The sequence below is a fragment of the Panthera pardus genome, unplaced genomic scaffold (assembly GCF_024362965.1).
Source record: "Panthera pardus isolate Hobbes unplaced genomic scaffold, ASM2436296v1 HiC_scaffold_27, whole genome shotgun sequence".
In the NCBI taxonomy this organism is placed as follows: domain Eukaryota; kingdom Metazoa; phylum Chordata; class Mammalia; order Carnivora; family Felidae; genus Panthera; species Panthera pardus.
This window is the reverse complement of record NW_026526843.1, coordinates 43,603,718-43,629,986: the sequence shown is the minus strand read 5'-3', so window position 1 is coordinate 43,629,986 and position 26,269 is coordinate 43,603,718. Positions and strand designations below refer to the sequence as shown.

Sequence of the window (26,269 nt, the reverse complement as noted above, 5' to 3'; positions counted from 1 at the left end):
AATCCCCACTTCTGTACTCGCTTGTCACTGCCAGAGTTTTCATTTGGTGATTGGTTTTTGAAATATAGTTTGATATTTATTAGTCTTCATACTTGGAATAGTATTAATGTTTAATCAGATCATTATCATTCTTTATTCAACAATGCAATTTACCAAGTTTTGATGTTTTCTTAACTTTGGTTCTATTATACCCAAGGACCAGCTTGGGTGTGTGTGTGTGTGCATGCACATGTGTGTGTGAGTTCTATCTGATTTGATAAGTCCCCTTCTAAGGCTATTTTTCTGTGATCAATAGGTTAATGAAAAGGGAATGAATAAAAATGTGCTATATAATAAACCATGTGAGAAGGCATACTTTCATTCTATATATACCTACTGAGTATTGCTATGTATCAGGAGCTGCATGAACTAAAAAGCTGTGTAAGATGCAGTCCCTGCCATCAAAGAGCTTATTCTACATTTCTTCCATTCAACAAGTGATAATACTACCTGAGTTCCTAATCCCTTGATAGTTCCCATGCTTGGCTGATTTGTCTTTTATCAGCAGTGCAGCCTAGGAAGATCTTTAATCTCAACAGAGTGTATTTAAATTTAAGATTTTGACAGCCAGAAATAATAATAATTACAATCTTGAGAATAGTAAATTGAGAAGGGAGAGAGGCAAGTGGGGAAACATATAAAGATTTCCAGGAGGTGATAGGTTCTGGACAAAGTTGGGACATTTGCATGGGTCAGTGAAAAGGGAATATAACTTCAAGAGTGAACTTAATATTTCAACTATAAGTGTCAGTTCTTTGGTGATAGGTGGGGAGAAATGCTTATGGGAGAAAGTAAAAGGAATAGATTGTATTCACTACCTTTCTTCCACATCAAAAGTTCTTTTTGATTTGACTGTGAATTCTGGGAGAGCAAGAGGCCCTGGTGGTGGATTGAGGGGAAAGAGGAAGACAGATTCCTGGTTTTCCAAAGAGCAGAGCAAACTGAAGGGAAAATGGAAAATCAGAAAGCCTTAACAACAACTGCATGACAATAACTCCCTTTTCTCTGGAAAAATATATGCATAAAATATTCAACTGACATTAAAGATTAATGATGAATTAATGAAAACACCCAAAGCACTTTATTTATATAGGAAGTTTTTTTCTCCTTTAGAAAATATGCCATTTTGGAGTGCCTGGCTAGTTCAGTTGGTGGAGCATGTAACTCTTGATCTCAAGGTCATGAGTTCAGCCCCCACATTGGGAATGGAGCCTACTTAAAAAAAAGAAAAAAGAAAAAATGCTGTTTTAAAACAGAAAGTAGTGTGGGTCTCTGGAGGGATGAGTACTATGAGGATAAATGGAAGTGACTTTCAAGTGAGTCTCTTCTGTGACCTCCCGCCAACTCACTGTGGTGAAAAGCGTCCACATTCAAGAATTTCATGATTGAATGGATTGGTAGGTGTCAGATACTTCCAGTGGGATCCAGCTTTCCCATCACCCCTCCTCCATACATGTGTGGTAAGGATGAGGAAAATGAAAGTCATTTCCACCTGATTCTGACACCATGTCTCCCTTCTCCGCTTGGGGGCTCTGATGGGGAAAGACAGTACCTTCCACCTGGCATTGCCTCTCAGTAGCTTTGTGAACTCCCTTGGGCTATTATGTTGGTTGGTACTTTGGCTTCTTTGGCTCCCAGCACCAGCTGATGCACTGAATTGAGTCCCAGTTGGGCAGGCTCTATTGCTCAGTGCTGTAGCTGTCTCTAGGGCATTGTTCTTGAGACTTCCAACAGGGCAGATTTGTGCAGTTGGCCCATCTGGACAAGATCTATAACAAGTAGAGCTCTGTGCAGTAAGCTCATCTCCATAGTCCACCCCCCACTACCCCCGCCTTCGGGCTGCAGCAGCCTGACACTCCAGCCCTGCCATGGAGAATATCAAAGAGATACTCTCTGCTCCTTTCAAAGGGGTATTGCTCGTGGCCTCTCATTGATTGGCACTACCTAGGAAGAAATGGGAAAATAGGGACTCTCTGCCCTCTTAATCTCCTCCCTTAAGCCAGTCCTTTAGTTTTGAATCCAGTTGGCACCACAGTTATAATTAATATCATCAGTAAGATTAACTTCTGGTCCAGCTGTCCTGGTCAGCCCAAATTCTCTCCTCAAAACCAAGAGACAGATGAGAGGAGTATCTCAGTGAACAGAAAAGAGCAGATGAGCTCAATAGGAAAAAGAGTGAAAGAAAGAGGTGAGCTCTTGCTTTGACTGTAGGATTTGCTTTGGTCATTGGATTTATTGACTTTCAATTTGGAACGCCATTTTGAGGAAGAGAGGGAGGGAGGGGATGGGAGGAATGAAACAGAGAGAAAGAGAGGGAGAGAGAGAGAGAGAGAGAGAGAGAGAGAGAGAGAGAGAGATTAGATTCACATAGGTACTTATTCTAGGTTCAGAGAAATGGACAAGATATTTAAGAGATCATTGGATCACCCATCTTCCAGCTGTTAGCCCTATACTTTAATCTTCCCTTTTTCAGTGCTTCATAGTTGTGTCATTTCAAAGGATTCAGCATACCAGACCCATGCTTCCCCATGTCCCATTGGTATTTCAGACCTGAAATGGGCTCTTTCACATCCTCTCTATTCTGACATTTCTGGTAGCTTCAACTGACTGCCACCCTTACTCACTGTGGAAGGAGAAGAAAAACAAGAGAAGGGTTAAGAAATAACTGCAACTTATGGGTCTTTAACTTCTACAACTACTACTCTGATGTTGGCCAAGTCAATGTTTGTCCAGGATCGGGGTCTTCTATATGCCTAGTTCCTTTCCAGGAAGCTTGAAGCTCACATTATCCTGGACAAAGTTGAATGGCACTTTTATTTGCTCACTAAAAGAAGGTTAAGGAGCAAGTTGAAAATGAGGGATCCTGGGAAATAAAAAGACTTCAGAGAAAAAGAAACAAATGATAGCCCAGCCAACAAAAGATTCTCTTAGGATATTTTCTATATTTTACTCCTTCCAGGTCCTACTACCTTGGATTTCACTTTTTTTTGAAGGTTTTCTAACATCACTAAGTTTCTTAAAGAGTAAGAATTTTTCTCTTTTTACACTCCTGAGCAGCCAAACATACCCTGCCACCATACTAGTTAGGGAATAAAACAAATATTTCTGAGACCTGGAAGTTCAGATGAATCTGGAAGGGTGGATTTTATGAGAGTCTAAGATTCCTGACCACATTTCTGACAGTGTTGAACATCCTAGGAGATTTGAAGACCTCTCTGTTGAGTAATATAGCAATACCCTACCTCAGTGCAGCCCATGACTGTTCCCACCTTGCTGAGAGGTAGGGAACCTGTCACCTTGCCTTCTTCCCATAGTCAAGGACAATTGACTGTGTCACAAAAGGCAGCACTTGTGGATGAAAAAGACTGCCTATTTGAGCCTGTGGTAGGAGGGACAGAGGACAGAGCAAAGGCCAGGCTCTGGGTGGGAGGTAACAGCATGAAGAAAGATGCAGGTTAAGATAACAAATGCCAGAATATAGTAGCAATGATCTGAAAATTCTCCACTGGAGAATTGGAAAACAGGCTCCAGCAAGGGAAAAAGGTCATCCTGGACTCAGAAATATGGCCAAACCTTACTCTCATGAGAAATGGGATAGCATGGAGAATAACCGGATTCGAGCAGATAAGCCCTCTTTCTAAGTACAGCCACCACTGGCACCATGCAGTGTAGACATGCATAGCTTTGGGATTGGCTGTTGAGGTTCCAGAAATGAACTCTCCAAGCTCCTGATGGAATCCAATGGAGGGGGAATCTCACACAGGAAGAAGCAGGAAGACAACAGCTGGACTTTCTAGCCCTTAGCCGTACCCTATTCACAGTGCCTGGTGGATATCTTCTGACCGTAGGACTTTATAGACAACCCAGTAGAAGATGTTGAAGATGAGGAAAGTGAAAGGGAAGACAGCCCGGGAGATGGTGTCAATCCTCTTGGCTTGCTCCACGTAAAGTTTCTTCATGGTTTCTCCCTCCCTTAGAAGAGGGGCTGGAGGTTGGGGGGTATAAATGTCAGAACTCTCCTTTGGACCTCCATCCTTTGCCTGCAGGCAGTGGCCTAGGCCATAGCCACGGAAATAGAAGTGACATTCTTGGATGATATCTTCCTCCTGAAATTACATGGCAGAAAAGACAGAATTTGAGGTTATAGCTCTAAGGCAGAGGAATAGAGACCAGGCCACACAGAAATATCTCATAGGTGATGCTATGCAGACAGGTAACTTGGTACACAGGACCACTGCATGCTTTTTATGGTCACAAAACTCATGAGATAGATGTATGCTCAGCAGCTATTCATGGTACATATGGTATATTTTATGATTCCGTTGGCAGATAAACCCCAAGATGCCTTTTTAAATTGCATAACATCATTTAAAGCCATCTAAAACCCAGCGAAGTGCAAACCCACTGTGAGAAAGATATCTCAATGCCAAGTTATCTCTGACTGGTGATCAACAGAATAAACAGAACAATAAAACCTTTAGAATGCACAGTTAAGATATTTAGACTTGGTGAACTTGACTTTAATGACTTTCAAAAGCTTCAGGATTAATTCTCCTTCTATGTAGTATCTTTTAAAAAATTGTTTATCTCCATTCAAAGCTGAAAATTCCAAAAGTTTTAAATAACCTCGTTGGTCATTCAAGTTACAGTAAAGCTGATTACTCTATTGCAGATACATGTGCTTCTCTGCAACTCAGCAGATTTTGACAAAGGGGTCAGTACATCTAGGGTAACATTTATTACCCAATACATATTACATTTATGTAGAATATATGCATTATGATGAACACATTAGCATTGGGGAAATAAATTTTATATCAGCATTAAATAATGTAGCAGCTACACAAAGTTCATTTATCCAATAGTCAGCGGATAACCTTAAGTAGCTATAATAGTTGGAAAGTGAGGTAAGTAAGGACAGAAAGAGAGATAAAGGGAAAGATAGAGATAGAGGAAGAGGGAGAGGGAGAGATATAAAGAAGGAGACATAGAAATAAAAAGAGAAAGGACCAAAGACCCTGAGCTATCAATAGAGAGAGTTTTACTCATATGAGAGCTCTACAGGCCCCTACTCACAGCCTATTTACTCTTAGCTTATATACAACCCAGACACACCTAATTTTGTCTACTTCTAAAGCACACACTGCCATTATAAATGATGGTTCACAGTCTGGAAAATAGAGGACAGCTAAATACACACTAGAACCTAAAAATACTTCATTCAAAGATGGTTACAATTTTTGCAAGTGTTGATGTTTATAGGAGTAAAAGCTTCAGCTATCTAAGAAATCACCTAAAGTGAAATGCCCCCTTGTGGGATGATACCTACTACCTCCTTGGTTTGCCTAGGACTGGGGGCTTCCTAAGACTCAGGACATTTAGTGCTAAAACAGAATAGTGTATACGTATACTGAATTGATATGCCATATATCTGTATATTTATATATGTATATATATACATGTATATAGGTATATATATATATATATATATATATATATATATATATATATATATATATATAATGTGGATAAAGTAGGTTTTAAACACATTGTATAGTTAGAAGGACATCATAGGGTCTTTATAATGGGATCTTTGCAGCTATGGTAACACACTGAAAAGTGGCTTCATAGGTGAGATATTGGTGTTGTGGGTCCCAGTAGCCCTTGATTATTACTTCACTAGAAGGCTGAGTCTGTCGCTGGGCATCAGGAATGGGCAAGTTCAGGCCAGATATTTACCAACAGATTCCATCTCTTTCTCTGTTTCCTGTGGGCTCATAGGACAGACCTTGGGAAGGGCATTGGTCTTGTTCACTGCCGTGTACCTAGCATGGTGCCTGGTATCCAGTAGGCACCCAGTAGATATTAGTTGAATGAATGAATGGACTGATGAGACATATGCTTCAGAATATAAGACAGGGAATGGCTTTGTTCTCATGAAGCTGGCATCCTCTTAGCGTCTCAAACTGAAGAGTCTACTCAGAAGAGAGTCTTACTCAGTTACAAAGTGCTTGGCAGAAAAAATGATTATTCCTTATCCCACCCATGCACAATGGCCTGATGCCCTTCAGCCTCTAAAAAAATTGGCACTTTTGGCATAGGGAAGAATATAAGTCTGCCAACCAGAGAGCTTTGCCACCCAATCTTTGATTTTGCCAATCTCTGTGAAGAGAGTTGTATATGTGTAGGCCAGAGGCAATTCACTACTGTGGCTTTGCTTTGACCCTGAGTGGCAGTAGGGCTGCCTTAGCTGTCTGCTCAAAGTTACTTCCATAACCTTTCACCAAAGGCCATGTCTCACCTCACCTGTATTTTCTAGTTCATTTTTATACTTTTCCTACATGGCATTTGTGTTGGACCCATTTTGGAAATGAAGAACCAGAGGTAAACAAAATATCTTTCAAGTAATTTAAACATGAGAGAGGAAAAAAAATTTTCTCTTTTGCTTTCCATTTCAGGGTCCCTCACACCCCTAGTTCCCCACTGCTCATTCTTATCTCCTCAGCTTCTCAGCTCCTCAGCTAGAGGATAAAAGTATGGAATATGTTTGCCAAAGACTCTGAAAAAGAAAGTTGAATCCAACTGCCGTTTTCTGTTTCTATAGATTCATTTACTTCTTTTCTCCAATCATAGTAAATCATAGTAAATCTAAAGGGAATTATTTGGAAAAAATTTACCAGGCTGAAAAAAAGCTATCCCTCATGGGACAAAATATATGACCTCTAGAGTAAGCTGCCCTTGACTCTTTTTGATTTTAACATATTGTACCACTTGCAGTTGGTGACAAAGATAAGTGGTCTGAAATCCAAGGGTTGGGGTCTTGGATAGGAGTATTATCTATTTAAGCCAAATTCTGAGGTGTGTTTGGGGAGGGGGGAGGGACAATGGAGACATAAACACCACTTAGTGGCTTCCATGGCTATTGAAATAGAATATTTTTGTTGCAGGTATCTATAGGGGAGGACAGCTGGGTGCTAGAGAGTAAAGATATTCCAAAACCAAGTTGGGGAAGGAATGAACAATGTGAGAGGTAAGGTGTGGAGATGGGAAAGAGTGATAGGTATTTAGTAATATGTATTGAAGTGAATGAAAAGAAGAGATTGGAGAGTGGGGGGAAGTGCTGGCAGAAGGAGAGAGGCAAGCAGGGTTCTGGGACCAAGCCCCTGAGAGGACTTGGCAGTATTTTGAAATTTCTTCCATTTCTCAAGTTATTCTGCTGATAATGGCAAGGCCTCCTCTCTGTTTAGCTTGAAATACTGCCCTCTCCAATGAGCCTGCAAAGGTTGGTAGAATAGGTAACATGGTTGCTGTGTCCAGAGCCTAGTGCTAAGGCCTGGTGAGGTTGTAAAAAAAGAGAGTCAGACCCTTCCCTGTGAAGCTCATAGCCTAACTGGGAAGACAAAGCAGAAATGTATGGAAAATAAATTAAACTATTTTAGACAGTGACATGAAAAAAGGCCACCATGCAGTGGAGATGGGTGGTTGAGGAGAGATTAGAGAACATGATTAAGCCTGGAGCTGGATGAACAGCTGGCTGGCTCCTAAAATACTCCTAACTTCCTCTTGGCTAAGGGCTCCCTGAAAATCATATGGTTGCTCTCCCCTCCCCTAAGAGGCTCCTCTCAGACCAAAGACTCCTGCTTTTCTAGCTGGAACAGCACAGCCCAGAGAGAGGTTCTGGAAATAGATTAACTCTGCATAAACTTTTCCTGCCAGCTCAGTGGCCTCCAGGATTCCTGCTACAGTTCCACTGCAATGGTAATGGCTTTAGGAAACACAAAAAGGGACATGGGCTAATGGCACAGGTTTTGATTTTCAGGTTTTATTTATATTAGTAATAAGCCCAGCCCACTTTTTGGCAGGATTCAGGAGCCTAAGTGGGGCCCAGGCCGTAGTTATAACTTTGTAATAATTGAGCACTGGTTATGACAGACTCCATTATGATGTCAGGATCAACATATATATGACCAGGAAGGGATAGGCTGTGGGCAGTTGGGGGCTGGAGAGGTGCAGGGAAGGAGGTGGGACTAGTGTCAACCTGGGGTAGTTCTACAGTAATTGCAGCAGTACTCTGTTGCTAGGACACTCACAAAGGCAATTTAGCTGGCAAAAGGACACTGGAACTGTTTGGCAGCAGGTAGGCATTGAGAAGGCATCAAGATTAAAACCCCTATAAAGATAAGATTTTGGTAGCTGAAGGCAGGTTTGACACAGATAAAGAGGGGATAGTGACAGTTACCTTAGAAAAGGGAGCACTCTTTTCTTTCCCTTCTGTCAAGTCTATATATTATTTTTCTAACATTTAGCATGCGATAGGAAAGGTTTTAAGCCTCCTGAAGGAGTCCTACTCAAGGAGATGCAGTTGTGGATCAATCCACTAGAGGGCATGTTTCTCAGCCTGACTAAAGTCCAGGCAAGAACTGATGAATTCTGACAAACCAATAGATGAAACAGGAGCCCTGCTTTCAGCAGAAAGGGATCTTAGCTAGGGACATGAGATCCAGGAGTTGGCTTTTAAAGATATTTTTAGTGTGGACATATGGTTGGGCACTCCAGAAGCAACTGAGGTGGGAGGTGGGGTATTTGGAAGAGAGAAAATCTTAGTGCTGGAGTGGCCCCAATAGGCTACAGCCAGTGGGATCAGATCATTTTCTCTCCCCTAAGAGGTCATATGTGTATATTCTCTGGCTTTAAATCCTCCAAATTGGGCAGAAAACAAGGAGTCAGAGCTCAAGATAGACCAGAACTCTGATTATTAGGCCGCCAGTATGTAGCTCAGCAAAGGCTTTTGGCTTTGCACATAATTGGGCACTTGCTTCTGTGAAAGTGGCCCAGGAACCTCTGTTGTCATGACAACATACCTAGCACCCATTGTCTGGGCAATGGGGAGGGGCAAACTGCCTCTGTTGTCAGGGTCACAAGATCTCTATTTCCCCTGGGTGATCATTCTGCTGTAGAAGAAATGGGGTTAACAAACAAGAGTGAGGGAGAACAACACCTCACACCCAACAACTCTGATACACCCAACAACTCTGATGCACCCAATGAAGATCAAGGTGAAGAAATCCAACAGCCAGAAGAGGCAAGTAGTGGTTTTCAATTCCAGCTTAGCTATGGGGACCCTCTTATAATGCTTCCCTAGAAAGGCCCCAATGCCAGACTCTTGAATTCTTAACCACCAATCAATGTATGGCAACCTGGGGTACCTTCCTCCTGGGTGAGGGGAGAGCCAGGGAAAACCATTACTAATTCTCAAAGTAATCTCATATTGACTAAATTGACATGGTTCTAATACTAGCTAACATTTTTTTCAGTGTTTACTATGTGCAAGGCACTGTTTCATGCTCTTTTTTTTTTTAATTTATCCCGTGATAAATTATTTCAGTAGTTTCCCAAGGAGACAATATCTCTGTGTCTCTCATTTACCTTGATAGCTTTTTAAAAAAACATTTTATTTTTAAGTGATCCCTATACCCAATGTGAGGCTTGAACTCATGATCCTGATATCAAGAGTCACATGCTCTTTTTTTAAAAGAGAGACAGACAGTGAGAGCAGGGGAGGGGCAGAGAGAGGGAGAGAGAATCCCAAGTAGGCTCTGCACTGTCAGCACAGAGCCCGATTTGGTAAAAGGCGAAAGATTTATGCGATTTGAAGAGAAACCAGAGCATTACAGAGCCCGATTTGGGGCTTGAACCCACGAACTGTGAGGTCATGACCCAGCCAAAACCAAGAGTAAGATGCTCAACTGATTGAGCCACCCAGGTGCCCCGAGAGTCACATGCTTTTCTGACTGAGCCAGCCAGGCACCCCTGTATGTCCATGCTCTTAGTCACTCTACTAGACTGCTCTTACAGGGATTAACGTCTCATTGGACAGATAAAAAAATGGAATCAAAGAGGTTAAAATACTTAGCTTATCTGTGACCAGCCTAGGACTAGAATCCAGGGTTCCTGACTGCCTGTCTAGACCTTATAGCACTATGTTGGGTCTTGGTTTGTGGGAGGAGTAGTAGGGAGGAAGGAGTTCAAAGGAGAAAGGAAGTGGGCCCCACTCTAGTTATATTTACCATACATTGGCGCCTCTGCCTTCTTCGAAGTCGCATGAATTCCTTATGCTGACGGGAGACAAAATTGACAGCAGCGTACTCCAGCAGGGCAGCGAACACAAAGAGCAGGCACACAGCCATCCAGATGTCGATTGCCTTCACGTAGGACACCTGCAACATCAACCAACAGAACAGTCAACCTTCTTGGAGCCCTTCCATGGTCTATCCAGTTGTTTGCCAGCCCATATCAACTGCCTGCTATTCTTCAGTTTTATCCTGAATTTCTCCTGGTTTTTAAAGAAGCTTTCCACAATATGTCCCATTGCCTGAAGGCCCTTGTGAAAGAGATCGGGCTACCCATCATCCTTTACTTCTCTGCACTCTCCACCCTCCACTTCCATCTCCCTTTCCTCCCTACACTTCTTTTACTTTCTTTTATTCCTTTCTCACTTCTGCTTCTGTTCCTGTTTATTATTCTTTTCATTATTATCTTCTTCTGATTCTCTTCTTTCAATAAACAGCAATGAACATGAACACTGCTTTTGTTTGCCCTCTGTTAATCTCCTAGGGTTCTCACAGCTCTGATGGAAATTGGGCACGGTTTGTTATTCCCGTGTGAGACGTGTGAGGACACTTGAGGCCTAAAGAGGAAAAGTCTTAGCCAAGATTACTCAGTGAGAAGTTGGCACTAGGATTTGGGGGTTCTGGGCTTTCAATTCAGCGTCACTGCTATTCATCGAGGCTGCAGTCTCAATATCAGACTAGGAATTCCTTCCTTTCCCTCCTCTACCCCCATTATTCTCTTAACCCTGTGTGTTTTTTTTCTTCTGCTCTTTATGAGAGGACCTGCCACACCTGTTGGGATGAGCACTGGATGTTGTATGCAAACCAATTTGACAATAAATTATATTTAATATAAAAAATAATAATAAAAAAAGAGAGGCCCTCCTAAAGAATTGAGCTCGGTGGCCCAAGGGAATGCCACTCAACCCCCAGCTATAGACACTTCTTTAATTTCAAGGTGCTGTTGGCATTTACCTATCTGGTTCTTAGTGCTCTCCTCTCACTACCTGCCTTGGAAGCCTTTTAAGTACTTTTTTCTTCCATTTCCCTTGTGAAGATTGAACATTTACCTCTCCTGGAATGGGGTTTTGGCTGAGTGGGGCCAGGAGAGGTACAGAACTTAGGTTTATGAAGTCCTTTCACCTCTTCAACCAGATGGACCCCCTACATAGTTTTGAGCTGCTGAGCCCACCTCATGGGACTCCCCAGTTGGAGTAGGATTCATGACAGACAACCTCTTTTACCAGCTATTTTGGGCAGTGAGGGTGCTACAGGCCCCAGGTAAGGAGCAGGTCTCACTGGATAAACCTTCTACCGTAGTGGTTCTTGTGATGCCACCCCCCCCCCCCTGCATCTTCACCTGAGTCGCATTTGGCAATGTTTAGAGATATTTTTAGTTGCACAATTTGGGGAAGGGTTGCTACTGGCATCTAGTGGGTAGAGGCCAGGGATACTGCTAAACATACTATAATGCACAGGACTCCTCCCCCGCCCCCCACACATAAACATACATACACACAACAATTATAAGGTCAATAGTGCTAAGGTTGAGAAAACCTGCTCTCTTTTAAGACAATTCCACTAAGGCAACCCTGATTAAGCATCCCTTGGGGTTTCCACTTTGCCACCTATTAAGAGGGCATCCTATTTCATTCACCATCTCCCAGTCCCACTGTGTCCCCAGGGATGTCAAGTAAGTGCTATGAAAATCCATAATAAGGTAATGACAAGGGAGGTCCATGAAGGGCTTTGGACCATCAAAAGAAAGGACACCTCAAGCCACAGGAATGAAGTCTTATTAACAATAGTGTGTCAATAATACACCTTAAATATCTGTGGAATCCATCCACTCACTATCCTAGCTCATCTGAATGACTCCACACTTTCTTAAATGGTCTCCCTGCATCTATGCTTGCCACCTACAATATGTTTTCCAGACAGCAGCTAGAGTTTTGTTTTCAAAATGTAAACCTAATTATATCATTCCTCTGCTTACAACTTCATGGCTCTCCATTATTTTTACAATACAGTTTATGCTCCCCTTAGCATGACATTTAGCCCCTTGCCTACTTCTTCAGCCTCATCTTGCCTCTTGTAATCTGTGACTCTCCCATGATAAATTTTTTCAGTAGTTTCCCAAGGAGACAATCTCTCTGTGTTTCTCATTTACCTATTGCTTTAAAAAAACCACTTTCTTTTTAAGTAATCTCTATATCCAACATGGGGCTTGAACTCACAACCCTGAGATCAAGAGTCACATGCTCCACCAACTGAGCCAACCAGGTACCCCAACCTCGATAACTTTTAAATGTTCACTTTATATATGACATTCTCTGGTAAGCCTTCCATAATCATCTCAGTATGGTTTGGTTGCCCCTGCTATATGTGCCCAGGTTACCTACACATTCTTAGCATCCATCAAATATACCTGGCCATTTCCTTCAATAGATTGTGAGTTCTCTGATGGCAGAGACTGTTTCTACTATGTTCATTATTCTATCCTCAGGGCCTAGCTGAGTGCCTGGCACATAGCAATTATTTTGTAAATGAATGGATGGACAGGTGGATGGTTTAGCAGTGTATTTGTCTCTGCTGGCTTCTGCTTGCTTTCTTGGCCCTCTTCACTAAAACCTGCCCCAGAAGTAGTGGGCCATTTAGATCACAGTTTCTCAAGAAAATTGGGTCCCTCCTCCCTGCTGCAACTTTAGGTCAATTCTGTCAGTCTCTGGCAGAAACTTCCATTTAGCCCTCTGTCCTGGTCTGAGCCACCCAGAGCTATGTAGACTGAGAGCAGGCAAAGAGACTGTGATCAGTGCCTTTGGGAGCCCCCAAAAAGGCAAAGAAAGTGTGGTTTCCTGGGAGCATGAGGAATGGCCATGCCAGCTGAATTCCATACAAGTGAGCTTCTGCTTCTCTCATCCTGGACACTAGAGTTGTATTGGGAGTGAAATTACTGACCTTTTCAGAAGCCCCTGACTTTATCCCACCTCTTTCCTTAGGGGTCTCCCCAAATCTAACATTGCACAAACTCAAGAGTGAACAGAAGCTCCCTGACTTAGTCCCTTACTTTGTGGGCTGGCCAATGAGTCTATTTACTTTGGGGGTGAATGCCTACATATTTTGCTTACTGGTCAATGAGACCACAAAAAGGTCATCAAAATATGATGAGAAGGCACAAAATACTGCAAACAAACAGCCCTCTAACAAAGTCCATTTTTTTTCCAAATGAGGAAACTAAGTGATTCCTAGGAGCAGACAGATTGTGCTTGCTCACAGGAGGGGACTAGAAAAGGAGGTTATCTTGGCAAGAATAAGGCGCTAATTGCAACCTCCCTGCAGGTCAGAGAAGAATCTCCTTGCATGGCAGCTGCAATAAACCAGGGCAGGTTTCTAAGGTCTGAACTACTTTTCTGTCTCTGGTTTTCCTACAAGTCTACTACCACAACACAGCCATCACAGCCCCACCTGGCCCTTTCATCCTTGCCTAAACCCCGTCTGTCTCTCAGAGCCTTTTCAATATCCCTGTCCATTTAGGAAATACATTTATAGGAAATACTTTCTGACAACTTCCCCTGAAACACTTGATCCTAATCTGAACTTTGTCACTGTTTATCACTAGAGGACTTTGGTTACCTCAAAGGTTTTCCAGAAACTCAAAGATAATTGGGAGCATCACCAGCTGCTTTAGCCCCAGGTCCACCACTCCATTCTTTCCACTTAACACCTAACAATTTTAACAATAACAAACATTTATTGAGTGGTTACTAGGTGCCAAACACTGTTGTCTGTGTTAATACATTATCTTATTTATTTCTTTCAATAACCTTATGGAAGAGGTAATATTATTATTCCTGTGTCCCAGGTAAAGAGACTGAGAGGTTAAGGAATTTACCTAAGAATACCATTGGTAAATGATGAGGGTGGAACTTAAACCCAAATCTTCCTGCCTCCAATCTCCTACTCTTAACCACTACACCAATCCCATGGCAAGTTTGTAAATTCACCATGGATGCTGAGATTACACCCTGTTTAAGTTCCCTGTAAACGTCTTCTTAGGAATAAGCACTGGGAGATGGGAGATCACAGGGCCTGGTTCCCATCAAATCAAAATGAGAGGGACTATGTTCACAGTAAGTTCCACAAGTAACTGTGTTGCTTTTGCTTCCTATATTTTTCCATGGCCTAGAACAGTGCCTGGTACATAGTACATGCTCAATAAATATTTACTGAATGAATGAATCAGTTTGTTCCCTGATTTCTCAGAATCTTGCTGACTGTAAGGACATTGAGGTAACCTCTTAATTCCCTACATGGAGACATAAGGCAGGAAGAACCTGGGCCCAGTTTCATGAGCACAAATCTCTTTGTGTAATCAAAGCATCACCAGGCCACAAATGTTCAGAGTCCACTGACTTTAACTGCCATTTGCTACCTCAAAATGTTCTCACCCCAAAAGAATGGACGTTGTCTCTAGAGCTCTTTATAATAGTGTCCAACTTCTGACATAGTAAGAGACAGATGTTGGTTTAAAATCCTTATATATTTTTTTGTTTCTTATGGGACATGACCTTGAGAAGGTTTATTCTATCTCGCTGGGCTTTATTCATCTCATCTGTACTATGAGGGAGTGGGACTTTCTACTTGCTAAAGGTCTTTTGATTTTGGACATGCTAGTATTTCCAGATAAGAGTCAGAGTAAGTCAAGCACTGTCTGCTCAGTCCCTACCCAGACAACACCCACAACCTCATCTTCCACATCTTTAGCAATATCATTAGCAGTATGTTGTAGGGGAAGAGAAAACTCCGGCCACATGCTCTTGTTCAATGGCTCTCCTCTACCTTAAATCCAAGGCAAATAGTGATCAGAAGGGAACAGGACTATGAATGTGACTATGGCAAGCAAGTTCTCTTGCATGTCTCTTCACCTTAGGCAAAGATGCCCGGGAGCCAGAGCTCTGAGTTGTCATGGTGAGCACAGTGGTGATTCCTAGGCCCACACGAGCAGGGGCGGCATCCATGTTGATCCAGAAGGAGACCCAGGACAGGATAACGATGAGTAGGCTGGGGATGTACATCTGAATCAGATAGTAGCCCATCTGCCTTTCCAGGTGAAACTTTACCTCGATGCAGGTGAATTTCCCTGTAAGGAAAGAGGTGAGGTATCAGGCCTCAGGTTCCCAGCCTGCAGCTGAGCCTGAGAGGCAGGACTAGGGCATCCCTATCTCTATAGGTCAGCCTCTGGGAGCCTCAGCTGGGCAAATAAATGAGCCTTTCAAAAATAGTCCCAAGGAGCACCAGAAGTTTGTTCTAAGGAAGCTGTCAGAGCAGCCATCAAAGACTTGGCCTCTTGGTCCAAGCACTAGTTTCCAGAAGAGGGCCTTCCCTGTGACCACACAGCAAGAGGATTAAGCACAGAAGGATTCCAGAACCAGACTGCCTTGGTTTGAATTCTGAACCTTCCACATACTGTGTGACCTCAGGCAAAGCACCCAAGCTAATTTACCTTCAGTTTCCTCGCCTATAAAACAGAGTAACAACAATATCAACTCCATCGTTGTAGGAATTAAATTAGGTAATGTATTTGGGGTGTTAAGCACATGGGTAGTTGGTGCTATCATCATTATTAACAAAGCAATGAGCTTAAACTCTGCCCAAGTCTCAGCAGCCTTGCTTGAGCTTGCTGGTACCCCAGATGCTCTCTAGCAACAACAATTCACTGAAATAAACACTGTCTGTATCTTAAGCAAGTGGGAAGAGCTGGATAGGAACTATCTGGAAACAGTGTCCAATAGACATCAGCTCTGGATAGCAGGCAGCAGGTGCCCAGAGAGCATCAGGCAGCAGCATTCTATCCCACCAATAAAAAGTGCATTAGTCCAAAGCACATGTACCAATGCTCTGCCTCCTCTGCCAGCCATCTTCACTTTACCCTGCTTCCCATGCCCTGAGGCTATGAAAACACTAGCTCAGAGCTTCTCCCAGCAGCAGAGGCTTAGGATAACCAAAGCAAAAAGCAGGGGATGTGTATATTGCTATTTTATTCTGGACTAGGTTTGCTCTTATCAGGCCTAATTCCTAAGGCTAGTAACTTCATCAATGACTGATTATGGCTATGTGATGCTGTGACCTCCTATTTTTCCCAGAGTCCACCCCACCCCAGACTTTTGCTATGACATGTCTTTGTTAGGTATCCATATTTTCTTTCCTTCCTTCATTTTTTCTATCTATCTATCTATCTATCTATCTATCTATCTATTTATCTAGTTTTGGTAATGGTAGTTTTATTTTTAATTAAAAAATTAATACTTATTTAGTATAGGAAAGAAGTGAGAAGTAGAGAAAAATAATAATATTTATAAGCTCACATTTATCAAGCCCCTACTAAGTGCCCTGATTTTATATAGTTTATCTCATTAAAATTTCATAACAACTCTTTGGGGCAGGTAAAATTATTATTTCCAGTTTTACATATAGGGATACTGAGGCTCAAAGAGATTAAGTTATGTTTTCTTGAAGGCACCCAATAGTAAATGGTAGAATCAGAATTCCAACTCAGCTCTATATTACTCCAAAGTTGTTGCTTTTATCTACTGTATCACATTACTTTAGAAATATTTAGTGATAATTCCTTCCAGGATTTTTAAACACATGCTTTTGGTTTGTTTCTTTTACCACAATATAATGATTCTGTGTATACAACTTTGAATCTTAGCCTTTTCCACTTGTACTTTCCATGTTGATATAAGAATCTTGCAAGCATCCTTTTAAACATCTGGATAATATTCCACCAAACAGATGCACTGTGTAATTTACTTAACCTCTGTCATGTTGGTGGATATTTAGAACAGTCCTAATTTCTTTGCTGTATAAGCAGTGACCCAGGAACCCTCTTGGGGTCTAAAGTCAATGTGGTATTTTGGAATATTTCCTTCTAATAAATTCCGAGAAGTGGGATTCCTAGATCAATATATAAGGAAAAAAATAACTTTTAAAGTTTCTCAAAGTATGCCTCTCAACGTATGCATCAGAAGCCTCAAGATGCTTGTTCAAATGCAGATTTCTGGGGCACCTGGGTGGCTCAGTCGGTTGAGCTACCGACTTTGGCTCAGGTTATGGTCTCACAGTTTGTGAGTTCAAGCTCCACGTAGGGCTTTGTGCTGACAGCTCAGAGCCTGGAGCCTGCTTCTGATTCTGTGTCTCCCTCTCTTTCTGCCCCTCCCCCACTCATGCTCTGTCTCTTTGTCTCAGAAATAAATAAACATAATTTTTTTTAAATGCAGATTTCTGGGCATCACTCCAAGTGCATATAATAAGAATCTCTGATAGGCAGAGCTCAGGAATCAACATTTTAACAGGCTCCGTAGGGAAATATAATGCAGACTGAAGTTTGAAAACCACTGACCTATATACAAATTGCCAGTTTTCTCCCCAATACAAGTTCTACTGATTTCCACTCCCATGAGCATTTTCTAAATTCAATGGTTTGTTCCTATCTCCACTTCCCACACCCCTACATACACAAACACACATATTCATAAGGTGGTACCCAAAGCGTGTCAGTACACCATAGAAGGATCTACCTCCATTTTTTAAGATAAAGTTTATTTATTTTGAAAGAGGCGGGGAGAGTGTGAACAGGGGAAGGGCAGACAGAGAAGGAAAATCCCAAGTAGGCTCTGCGCTGTCAGCACAGAGCCCAATGTGGGGCTCAAACTCATGAAACTGTGAGATCATGCCCTGAGCTGAAATCAAGAGCTTGATGCTCAACTGACTGAGCCACCAAGGTGCCCCAAGGATTTCCCTTCTTTAGCCTCTAGCCTCTACCTCAGGTTCATAGCACTTTGTAGCCAAATTTCCAGGGCAACTGAGGAACAAGTAGTTCTTAGGGAAGCTGCAGGGAGCAGATGCTCAAGCTGGAAAAGCAACTTTTCTCCACTTCCTGGCCCACATTTCACATCTGGGAAAACAAGCCAGTTCAAGAGTTGGTTGATGGTGGCTGAGTATGAGGCGTGGATGTTAAGCCTGCCAGTGCCCTGAAGCCTATTACTTCCTGGTTCAGCAGAGCCATTGGCTACTGTCAGATGTAGATTCCCCACTTTCTATACAATGTTAGCCCCAGGACAGGTGGGACACTACTGTCACTCACTGGCACAGGTCCATCTACTCTGCAGCATGTGATAGGGACAAAAATATGGGCTTTGGAGTTAGAACTGGATTTGAACTCTCAATCAGCCATTTTCTAGGTATATGACTTGGAAAGTTGATTTAACTTCTTAGAATCTTAGTCTTCCCTTTCTGAAAAATGGGGCTCAAAATTCCTACCATAATGAGATAAGGCATATGAAGCACTTAGCACATTTGGCACAGAGTGGTCTTTCAATAAAAGCTGGCTTCCTTGTTCCCTTTCCTCCCTCTGGAGGCCCTTCTGTGGCTTACAGCCAGTAAAGATCCTGGTTTTTACCTGTGTTGTAATGCTTGGTACAGTAGCCTAGATCCTTCTCATCCCGCAAGATAAACTGGGGCAGAGTCAGCCCCTCAGCCACTTGGACAGCAGGAGCATCTTCCAGCCACTCAAACACGAGGTCATTCATGGTGTAGCCAACTAAAAGTGACAGAGATGGCAGAGGGCTGCAGAGTGTGGTGCTGGGTGGGGTAGGGAGAGGGTTAGAACCAGCAGAAAGAACAGATGAGGAGGTAAGGCCTGGGTTTTAGGAGCTTCTTGCTCATCTTAGAAAGGGAAACCTTTCTGAAGAGGGTACTTGGTCAATTGTCTTATGGGCCTAACCTAAGTAGGTAAAGAAAAAAGATTTCAGACTCCTTTCTATCTAGTTCTCAAGCTTTAGAAAGTCCCAGAGAGAAATTATTCTGGCAGACCTATAAAGCAGGTCAAAAGGGTTGGAAAGATGTCAAGGAACCCAGCTAGGAACCTCCTGACATGTCTCAAATCCAGTGGAGTAAGGATGTGTACTGACCACATGTCTTGAACTGAACCAGCCTCAGAACTAGGCCTTCTGCCACTTCACCCCAGGGAGGAAAGACTATTTGTACCCTGCAAGTCATGCATGGGACAATGTGCATACCACAGACTCCTAGCCAGGGCCCTGAACTGGGGCAGATATTGAGAGTTAACATCTGAACATGCCAAGTTGCTCACAGCTAGCAGTTTGTAAAGGCTCCTGCCATATATTTGACTGTGTTCACACATGTCAGGTAGAATTGGAAGAAGAAACACCGAGGCCCACAGATATCCAATGTAGAGCCTTGACTCAGAGTAGCCGTGTGACTTTGGGCAAGTCATTTCCCTTTTGGTAAAATGCTCTACGTACTATTCACAGTTGTGAGGGGGTAATAAGAACCAGGATGTGAAAGTGGTTTGAACTCTAAAGAGCTGACCACATTCTACCCATCATTGTTATTATATGCTGGAAGCAGTCTGAGAAGCCTTCTTCTCTGAGAATTGAATGCATATGTATTGATCTCACAGGAGATGGCCAAGGACTGCATATAGGTGATGGTCCAGCCTTGTCATCCTTTGACTTCTCTGCAATTGGGGCAGCCCCTACAAGCTGGCACCCCTGCCACAGACTAGCCCTTGGCTCACCTTGACACTCTGGGCACTGTCCTATGCCTAGAATTGTCCTCTTCTGGTTCTCTACAAGTTATCTTTGTTTATGAGCAATCAGGGTTCAGTACCCCCTCTACCGTCTCTGGCATTTTTATAGGCATCTTGAATGTCTTAACTCAGGGCGAGTAAAGGTAGAATTACTCCAGGCACTGTGAGAGGGAATATCTTTTGGCAGAGAAAGTATCTTTAAAATAACCCCCCACAACCAACACAAGCACATTTGTATGTAAAGCTGTTACCTTCCCATTCCCCAGCCCTGTGGAATAGCCAAACCAGTAAACAGTGTGAGGATGGAAAAACACATTGGGTTGGGTGTTAGTGGGTCCTGGCTCCTAGTCTCATCTGTGCCAACAACTGATTGTGTGTAAGGGTAAGTCCCCACTCTGGGTTGCCCTTTTCTTGTCTGGAATATCATGGGATGGGGTTAACTACCTGATATTCCAGACCTTGCTCTGTGACTCTCTAGAGACACTTACAGCTCTCCAGCTGCATCGTGCAGGTCTGGATATCCATGGGGAAGTTCTTGAGGTCCATTGGGCAGGACAAAATGAGGGTCAGCCTGGTAGGGACAGTACAAAAGAAGTGACATCAGCTTACTGCGGCCAAGTACAACACAGGGGACCCTCTTTCCACCCCTCAGCCTCCATCTGGTTTCTTCCCCTTGACCCAAACTTTCCTGGGCATCCACCAGGTGCACCTGATGCTGTAGAGCACATTCCCGTTCTTGAAGATGAGCAGTAACTTGTTGTCTGTGGTCACCTCATGGAAACTGGCCCCTTTCTCATTGGCAAAGAACAGGTCTGGCTTCCAGATAGAGTCTAGCATGGAGGGATCAAGGTCCAAAGAGTCATCAGGATATTCTCCATAGGCTAGGCGTGGGTCATTCCACTGTTGCCGCAAGAAGACATTCACCCAGTAGTCCTGGGAGCGTGCACATATGGGCCCTTCAGAGGCAGTGTTATTCCAGGGACCCAGCATGGGCAGGGGCAGGAGGGTCATGGGCACGAGGGTCATGAGGAGGAAATGCTGGGAGCATATCTCAGGGGCAGTGGACATTTTCCACTGGATAAGGATCCTGCTTTGGCCTGATATGGCAAAGATGGGAAGGGAAAAGACATTTATTAAGCACTTACTATGTGCCGGGCTCTCTGCTAAGTGCTTTATTTATATGCATCATCTCATTTAAATCTTACACCAACACTGTGAGGAGGGTACTGTTATGATCCCCATTTTACAGATGAGGAAACTGAAATGAGAGATTTAAGTAACCTGTCACACAGCTATTAGATGGTAGAGTCAGGATTTGAACATGGGTTTTGTCTGATTCCAAAGACTGTGCTCTGTACCAAGCTACCTCCCATGATTGGCCATCTGCTCCTTAGGCTAGTCTGCCTTTAGCCACTGAACCCCAGGCTAGAGAAATATATCTCCCAGTGACCAACTTCAGACATCCCATGGCTTTAGCCATGATCATGAAACAGGGAGAGGAAGGCAGAGGGAGGAAAGGTTCGGTATCTGGTGGGTTTCTTCCATTCACACAGAATGGAAGCAGGGAACAAAGAGACTCCTTACCATAGTAGTCTCAGTGACAGAGCCAAAACTGTTGATGAAGATGTTGCAAGTCACGTTCACAGGTGGGCCTAAAGGTGGCAAAACACAGCCATATTGGCAGAGCATTCCAGGAGTCTGGAAGCATGTTCTAGGACTCCCTCCCTGAGCTTAAGGCCAAGGCACTTCTGGGAGAAGGCAGTGCCAGCTACACAGACCCATGGGCACTAGGGAGGGGACGCTCCTTCTGAACTGTAAGAGCTAGCCCTGTGCCCCCAGCCTCCTCTTCTTGGGGCAGACAATAGGGGTGGCATGGCAGTGCGCTCCAAAGAAGAGTGGGGAAGAAAGGGTTTTTGTAGGATGAATGCTTCTTACCTTTAAAATTGGGTCGAATTCTGGCATCATATCCTGATGTTCGTCCCATAAGCTTGTCCAGGAAATCAGAGGGGGACATAGGTTGGGGCCCTTTGGTCCCAGAATTGACTTCCTCTTTTGCCAAGGCCACTCTGGACAGGATAGATAAAGAAGTCTGAGGCCAGTTGTATTCTACATTTATCACAGACCCTCTACTTTCCTGTCCCTACACACCTCTGGCTGGTCTCTCCATCAGGCAGGAGGATAGGAGAACATGGGTGTCTGGGTACCTATTTGCAAAATGAGGAGAACAGAAACCTCCATAAGCCAACACTGCAGCTCAATAGTTAGTCCTAAAAAAGTGCTTTCACATATATGAGATCTTTTTACCCTCACAATTCTCAGTATAGTGAGGGTGAAGACAGATGAGAAAAGTGATGTGTGGGATTGGAACAGCCACTATAGAAAATATTATGGAGATTCCTCAAAAAAGTAAAACTAGAATGACCATATAATCTAGCAATTACACTTCTGGGAATATATACAAAGAAAATTAAAACACTAATTCAAAAAGATATATGTACCCTTGTGTTTATTGTAGCACTATTTATAATAGTCAAGATATGGAAACAATCTAAGTGTCCATCAACAAATAAATGGATAAATGGTATACACACACACACACACACATACACACACGCATACACACACATATATATGTACACACACACACAACAGAATATTATTCAGCTGTAAAAAGAAGGAAGTTCTGCCATTTGTAACAACATGGATCTTGAGGGGATTATGCTAGGTGAAAAAAGTCAGACAAAGACAGACAAATACCGTGTGATCTCATTTATATATGGAATCTAATAAAGACACAAACCAAAAGAGGAGTGGCCTACCCTAAAGTCTCAAAGTTGGTGAGTGACAGGATCAGGGCTCAAACCCAAGGGGTTGAGGCCTAATCTAGTATTCTCTTTCTGAAGGTGTTTTGAAGAGTGACAACTCACTGGAAATAGCATGTTTGCTGCAATGTTTTGGCTTAGCCAAGGATGGGAAGGAGTCAGGGACAATTTGCATCACTGAGAGTTGGTTTTAGTTGCTTAGCCTTCATGCTAAGCCACTCAGGATCTAGGGACCTAGCTTCACCTAGCTTCTAGAGAGAGAGAGACTTGGCTTCTGGTGTTTAGCCCAACAGGAAGCTATGTTTTGAGCTGGATTTCAATTAATGCTTGGGGAAGCTTCAGGCATATAAACTCTCTTTGGCAACAAAACAGGTGAGGTAGCAGGTCTCTAGAAGCATGAGAAGGGCTCCCAGAAGGATGGCTATGCCAAAAAGGTCAATTTCCATCTTTTCCCCCTAACAGCTTGATTTTGAGGAAAGGACCAGTGTGCTTTGGCCTAACCTAGAGGCTGGGCCCCTTCTCCCCTGACAAGTTTCCTTCTAAGAGCAGCAAAACTCCTTCCACATGCCTTCTTGTCTGCTTACCAGCCAACAGCTAGACTAGGGACCAGGAGCTCAGCCTTGAGGGCCAAGGTAGGGCTCAGGGCCAAACTCAGGTTGGACTCCTGGCTGGGCCTAGCCCTCCTGCTGCATCCTGCCATCATCATTGTGCTAGCCACAAGAGTTAGCTCTCTCACAGCCACTACTATTGCCACACTCTGTGGTTGGGAGGCAGGGTGACTACTGTCCTTCTGGGTCTAATTCTCTTTGAGCCAACAGACCCTGGTACATCATCTGTGCACCATGCTAGGCCATATAGATCATATGCACTGTGATCAGTAAAATAAGAAAAATAGCTAAGGCATCATGCTACATGCGTTACTCACCTTATCTAGTTAGTTCTCACATCAGTGCTCTCAGATAAAGGTTATTATTATCCCCCTTGTATATATGAGGAGACTGAGGATCAGCAAGATAAAGTGACTTATTCATGATCATACAGCTAGTAATTGGTAAAGCCAAGATTCTAACCTAGAGCTATTGACTTCAAAACGAAGTCCATCTACCACTATGCAATGATGCAAGCAGCCCAGGGTGGGCTGCCAAGGAACCAGAGTGGGGGAAGATCAGTGGAAGCCACACCCTGATGTCCTAGACTCCTGCCTCTTTGAATCCCCTGAGCAAAGGAAGCCCTTACTCTGGGAACAGAGACCACTGAGGCCACAAACAGGGGCTGCCAGAGGAGGTGGCTTAAGCATGCTCTGAAAACCCAAGGAGGCTGGCGGTGGTGCTGGAGCAAGCAGAAATCTGTGGCTTCACTACAGGATGTCCATGCTGGCCACGTGCTGCTGCTGGCCACCTGCCACCTGCCTGCTGGGAGGCCACATTGTCCTGTACATGGAGCAGCCAGACCCTCGCCAGCATCTTCGGCCCCACTCTCAGGTCACCTGTCCCAATAGTTCCAGAACTAAATTTTTTTTCTCATGCAAGCTTCTGGGGTGGGGTAGGGGAAGAGCTCTGATTCTGCTCCTGGGTGGTGCCTGAGTGACCTTGGACAGGTCACTCCCCTCTCTAGGACTCAAGTTTCTATATGTACAATGAAAGGCTTAGACTCAAGACTTCCTAAGGTCTTGCCTTGCTCTAATTGTCCAAGTGGGAATGCTGCCACTAAAGCTTGGGCCTTGAGGCAGCCTCCCCTCTAGGAAGGCCAATGAGCTCCACCATGTGCCCCCTTCTGCCTGCATCCTCCTACCAACTGCAGCTGAGCTGCCATTCTACTCTGGGCTATTTTTCACTCTTAGGAAGTTTTTTTCCCCACACATATCACATCCCTGCCTGCCTGCCAGCCAATGTATCTGTAAGCAGTGAGGCAGGAGGCTCCTCAGAGACAAGCAGTCCTAGTGTGCTCCTTGAATTAAGAGGAGGAGGAGGAGGTTATTACCGTGGCACCTGGCCCTCTTCACCTCAGGAGGCACCCTTCTTATGACCAGTTCAGCCCAAACCACAGCTATCTTTCCTCCTCAACTCACCCTGTCCACCTAGACTGGCTCCTGGTCTCATGAGAAAGTGGGAATGGGTAGGAGTACATTTACAGGAAGCTGAAAGCATGTCTTGCCCTCAAGCCCAGAAAATGATTTTCACTTAGTGCCCCTTCAGGGACAGCAAGCAGCCACATGTGCACAGGCAGGGTGACTGCAGAGGGACAAGGTTTGCTCAGCTCAGCTTCATTCTGATATGGTTTAGAGAAAATCCCTGCTACTTTGAAGCCTATTTGGTGGGCAGCTGACAGACATTGGTGTCATTTTTAGGAACTTGAGCAGTGTGTGGCCATACTAGTAGGGAGACAGGAAAGGATGGCAGGACAGATGACCTCTGTTCTGGGGCTCATATACCCAGCCCATACCCAGGCCCAGAAAGATCTCACCCATACAGAAGCCTTCCCACCAGCTCTGGGGCCTTGGCATTCCTCACAAAAGCCTCCCAAGTCCTGGTTGGGGGGAGAGTGTCCTTCCCTGGAGCCCTCCAGACTGTAAGCTTTTTTGTAAACTTAGAGGAAACTGTGCCAGAAGCCCCTGCTGCCCCCAGCCAGTGTTTGCATGCATCTTCTTCTCACTCCGACTCAGCTCACCTGAGGAGGACTTGCCCTGGCAGGGTCCAGAGGAGAAGGAAGGAGAGGGTCGCAGGAACAAGAGTTGTCATTCCGCAAGGAACCTGGAGCTCTTTCTCAGCCTGGCTGCCAAGGTAGGTGTGATATCCCAGCAAGGGGAATGCTGCAGAAAGTACAGAGCCTTCCTCCAACTTGGTCTGCTCACATGGAGCCTGTGGGGCCAGGCTAGGAGTTGTGCACTCTCCCTCCTCTTCTGCTCTCTTCTCTGTCCTGCCGTTACCAGTCAGGGGCCAGAACTATTCCCCCTGGAAATGATCCTGATTTGGATAACCCTATCAGCTCCTGCTCTGGCTTGCCCAGGGGCTCCGGAGGGCCTCAGCCTGCCTGCCTGCCTGCCAGGGAGCCGAAGGAGATTCTCTTTGGGCAGCACTCACCAAACCCTGGAGTGTCTTGGAGGGAAGGAAGGAGGGCGACTGGTAGGAAGATGTTGCCCTCCCTCCCACCTCCCCCTAGGTGCACCCTCCTAAAGCATCAATTTAAAGGCACAGTCGTCTGGCAGCTGGAGTGGGGTTCAGAGAGTGTCGTGTGTTGGGGAGGACCTTGGGCTGCCTCTGCTGCCGCTTGGAGAGGGCTGGAGGTGTTCTGTCCAGCTTCTAACTCTCCAGCTGGAGGAATGCATGCAGGCTGCCCTGCTCCCAGCTCCCCAGCAGTGTCCCTTATAGCCTGGAGCTAAGCTGGGACTGAGCTGTAACATCCTAATGATTTTTGTAAGGGGGAAAAAGACCTGAGAGGGTTTAGGCAGAGGCATTGGGTTTTCTCAAGCTGACAGCTTCAGGTTTGAGAGCAGGTCACAGGGAGGCCAAGGGCAGGGTTGGCTTTTCCTCAACCCTCTGGATGGAGACACAGGACATGGATGATACAGAGGAACCTTGGAATCTTCCTCATATTGTTCTGCCTGCCTGTCTGTCCATCTGTCTGTCTGCCTGTCCCATCTCCTTCATCCTTGCAGTTTCATATCCTTTTCCCTGACTGCTTTCTTC

At 44.2% G+C, this 26,269-nt stretch overlaps 1 protein-coding gene across 2 annotated transcripts; it reads right to left on the bottom strand.

Moving 5' to 3' along the window:
- Positions 1–560: 560 nt before the first annotated feature.
- Positions 561–25,630, bottom strand: LOC109256469 (glycine receptor subunit alpha-4). Of its 2 annotated transcripts, XM_019431800.2 has the most exons (9): positions 25,251–25,630; positions 21,697–21,827; positions 21,346–21,413; positions 20,471–20,694; positions 20,250–20,332; positions 18,610–18,750; positions 15,074–15,288; positions 10,107–10,256; positions 561–4,145 (listed from the first exon to the last, which is right to left on the bottom strand). In XM_019431800.2, exons 1-9 carry the CDS (start codon positions 25,319–25,321, stop codon positions 3,855–3,857), a joined length of 1,374 nt encoding a protein of 457 aa, XP_019287345.2. In that variant the 5' UTR covers positions 25,322–25,630; the 3' UTR covers positions 561–3,854. The 2 variants fall into 2 exon arrangements, with proteins under 2 accessions (XP_019287345.2, XP_019287346.2); XM_019431801.2 differs by lacking the exon at positions 18,610–18,750 and having other exon boundaries at positions 25,251–25,629.
- Positions 25,631–26,269: the final 639 nt, after the last annotated feature.

Coding starts and splice junctions, on each gene's coding strand:
- LOC109256469 (XM_019431800.2), bottom strand. CDS start 25,321: ATGACAACTCTTGTTCCTGCGACCCTCTCCTTCCTTCTCCTCTGGACC. Junction 20,695..21,345: donor CTGTCACTGAGACTACTATG/GTAAGGAGTCTC, acceptor GCACGCTCCCAG/GACTACTGGGTGAATGTCTT. Junction 4,146..10,106: donor GGCAGAGGCGCCAATGTATG/GTAAATATAACT, acceptor ATGTAATTTCAG/GAGGAAGATATCATCCAAGA.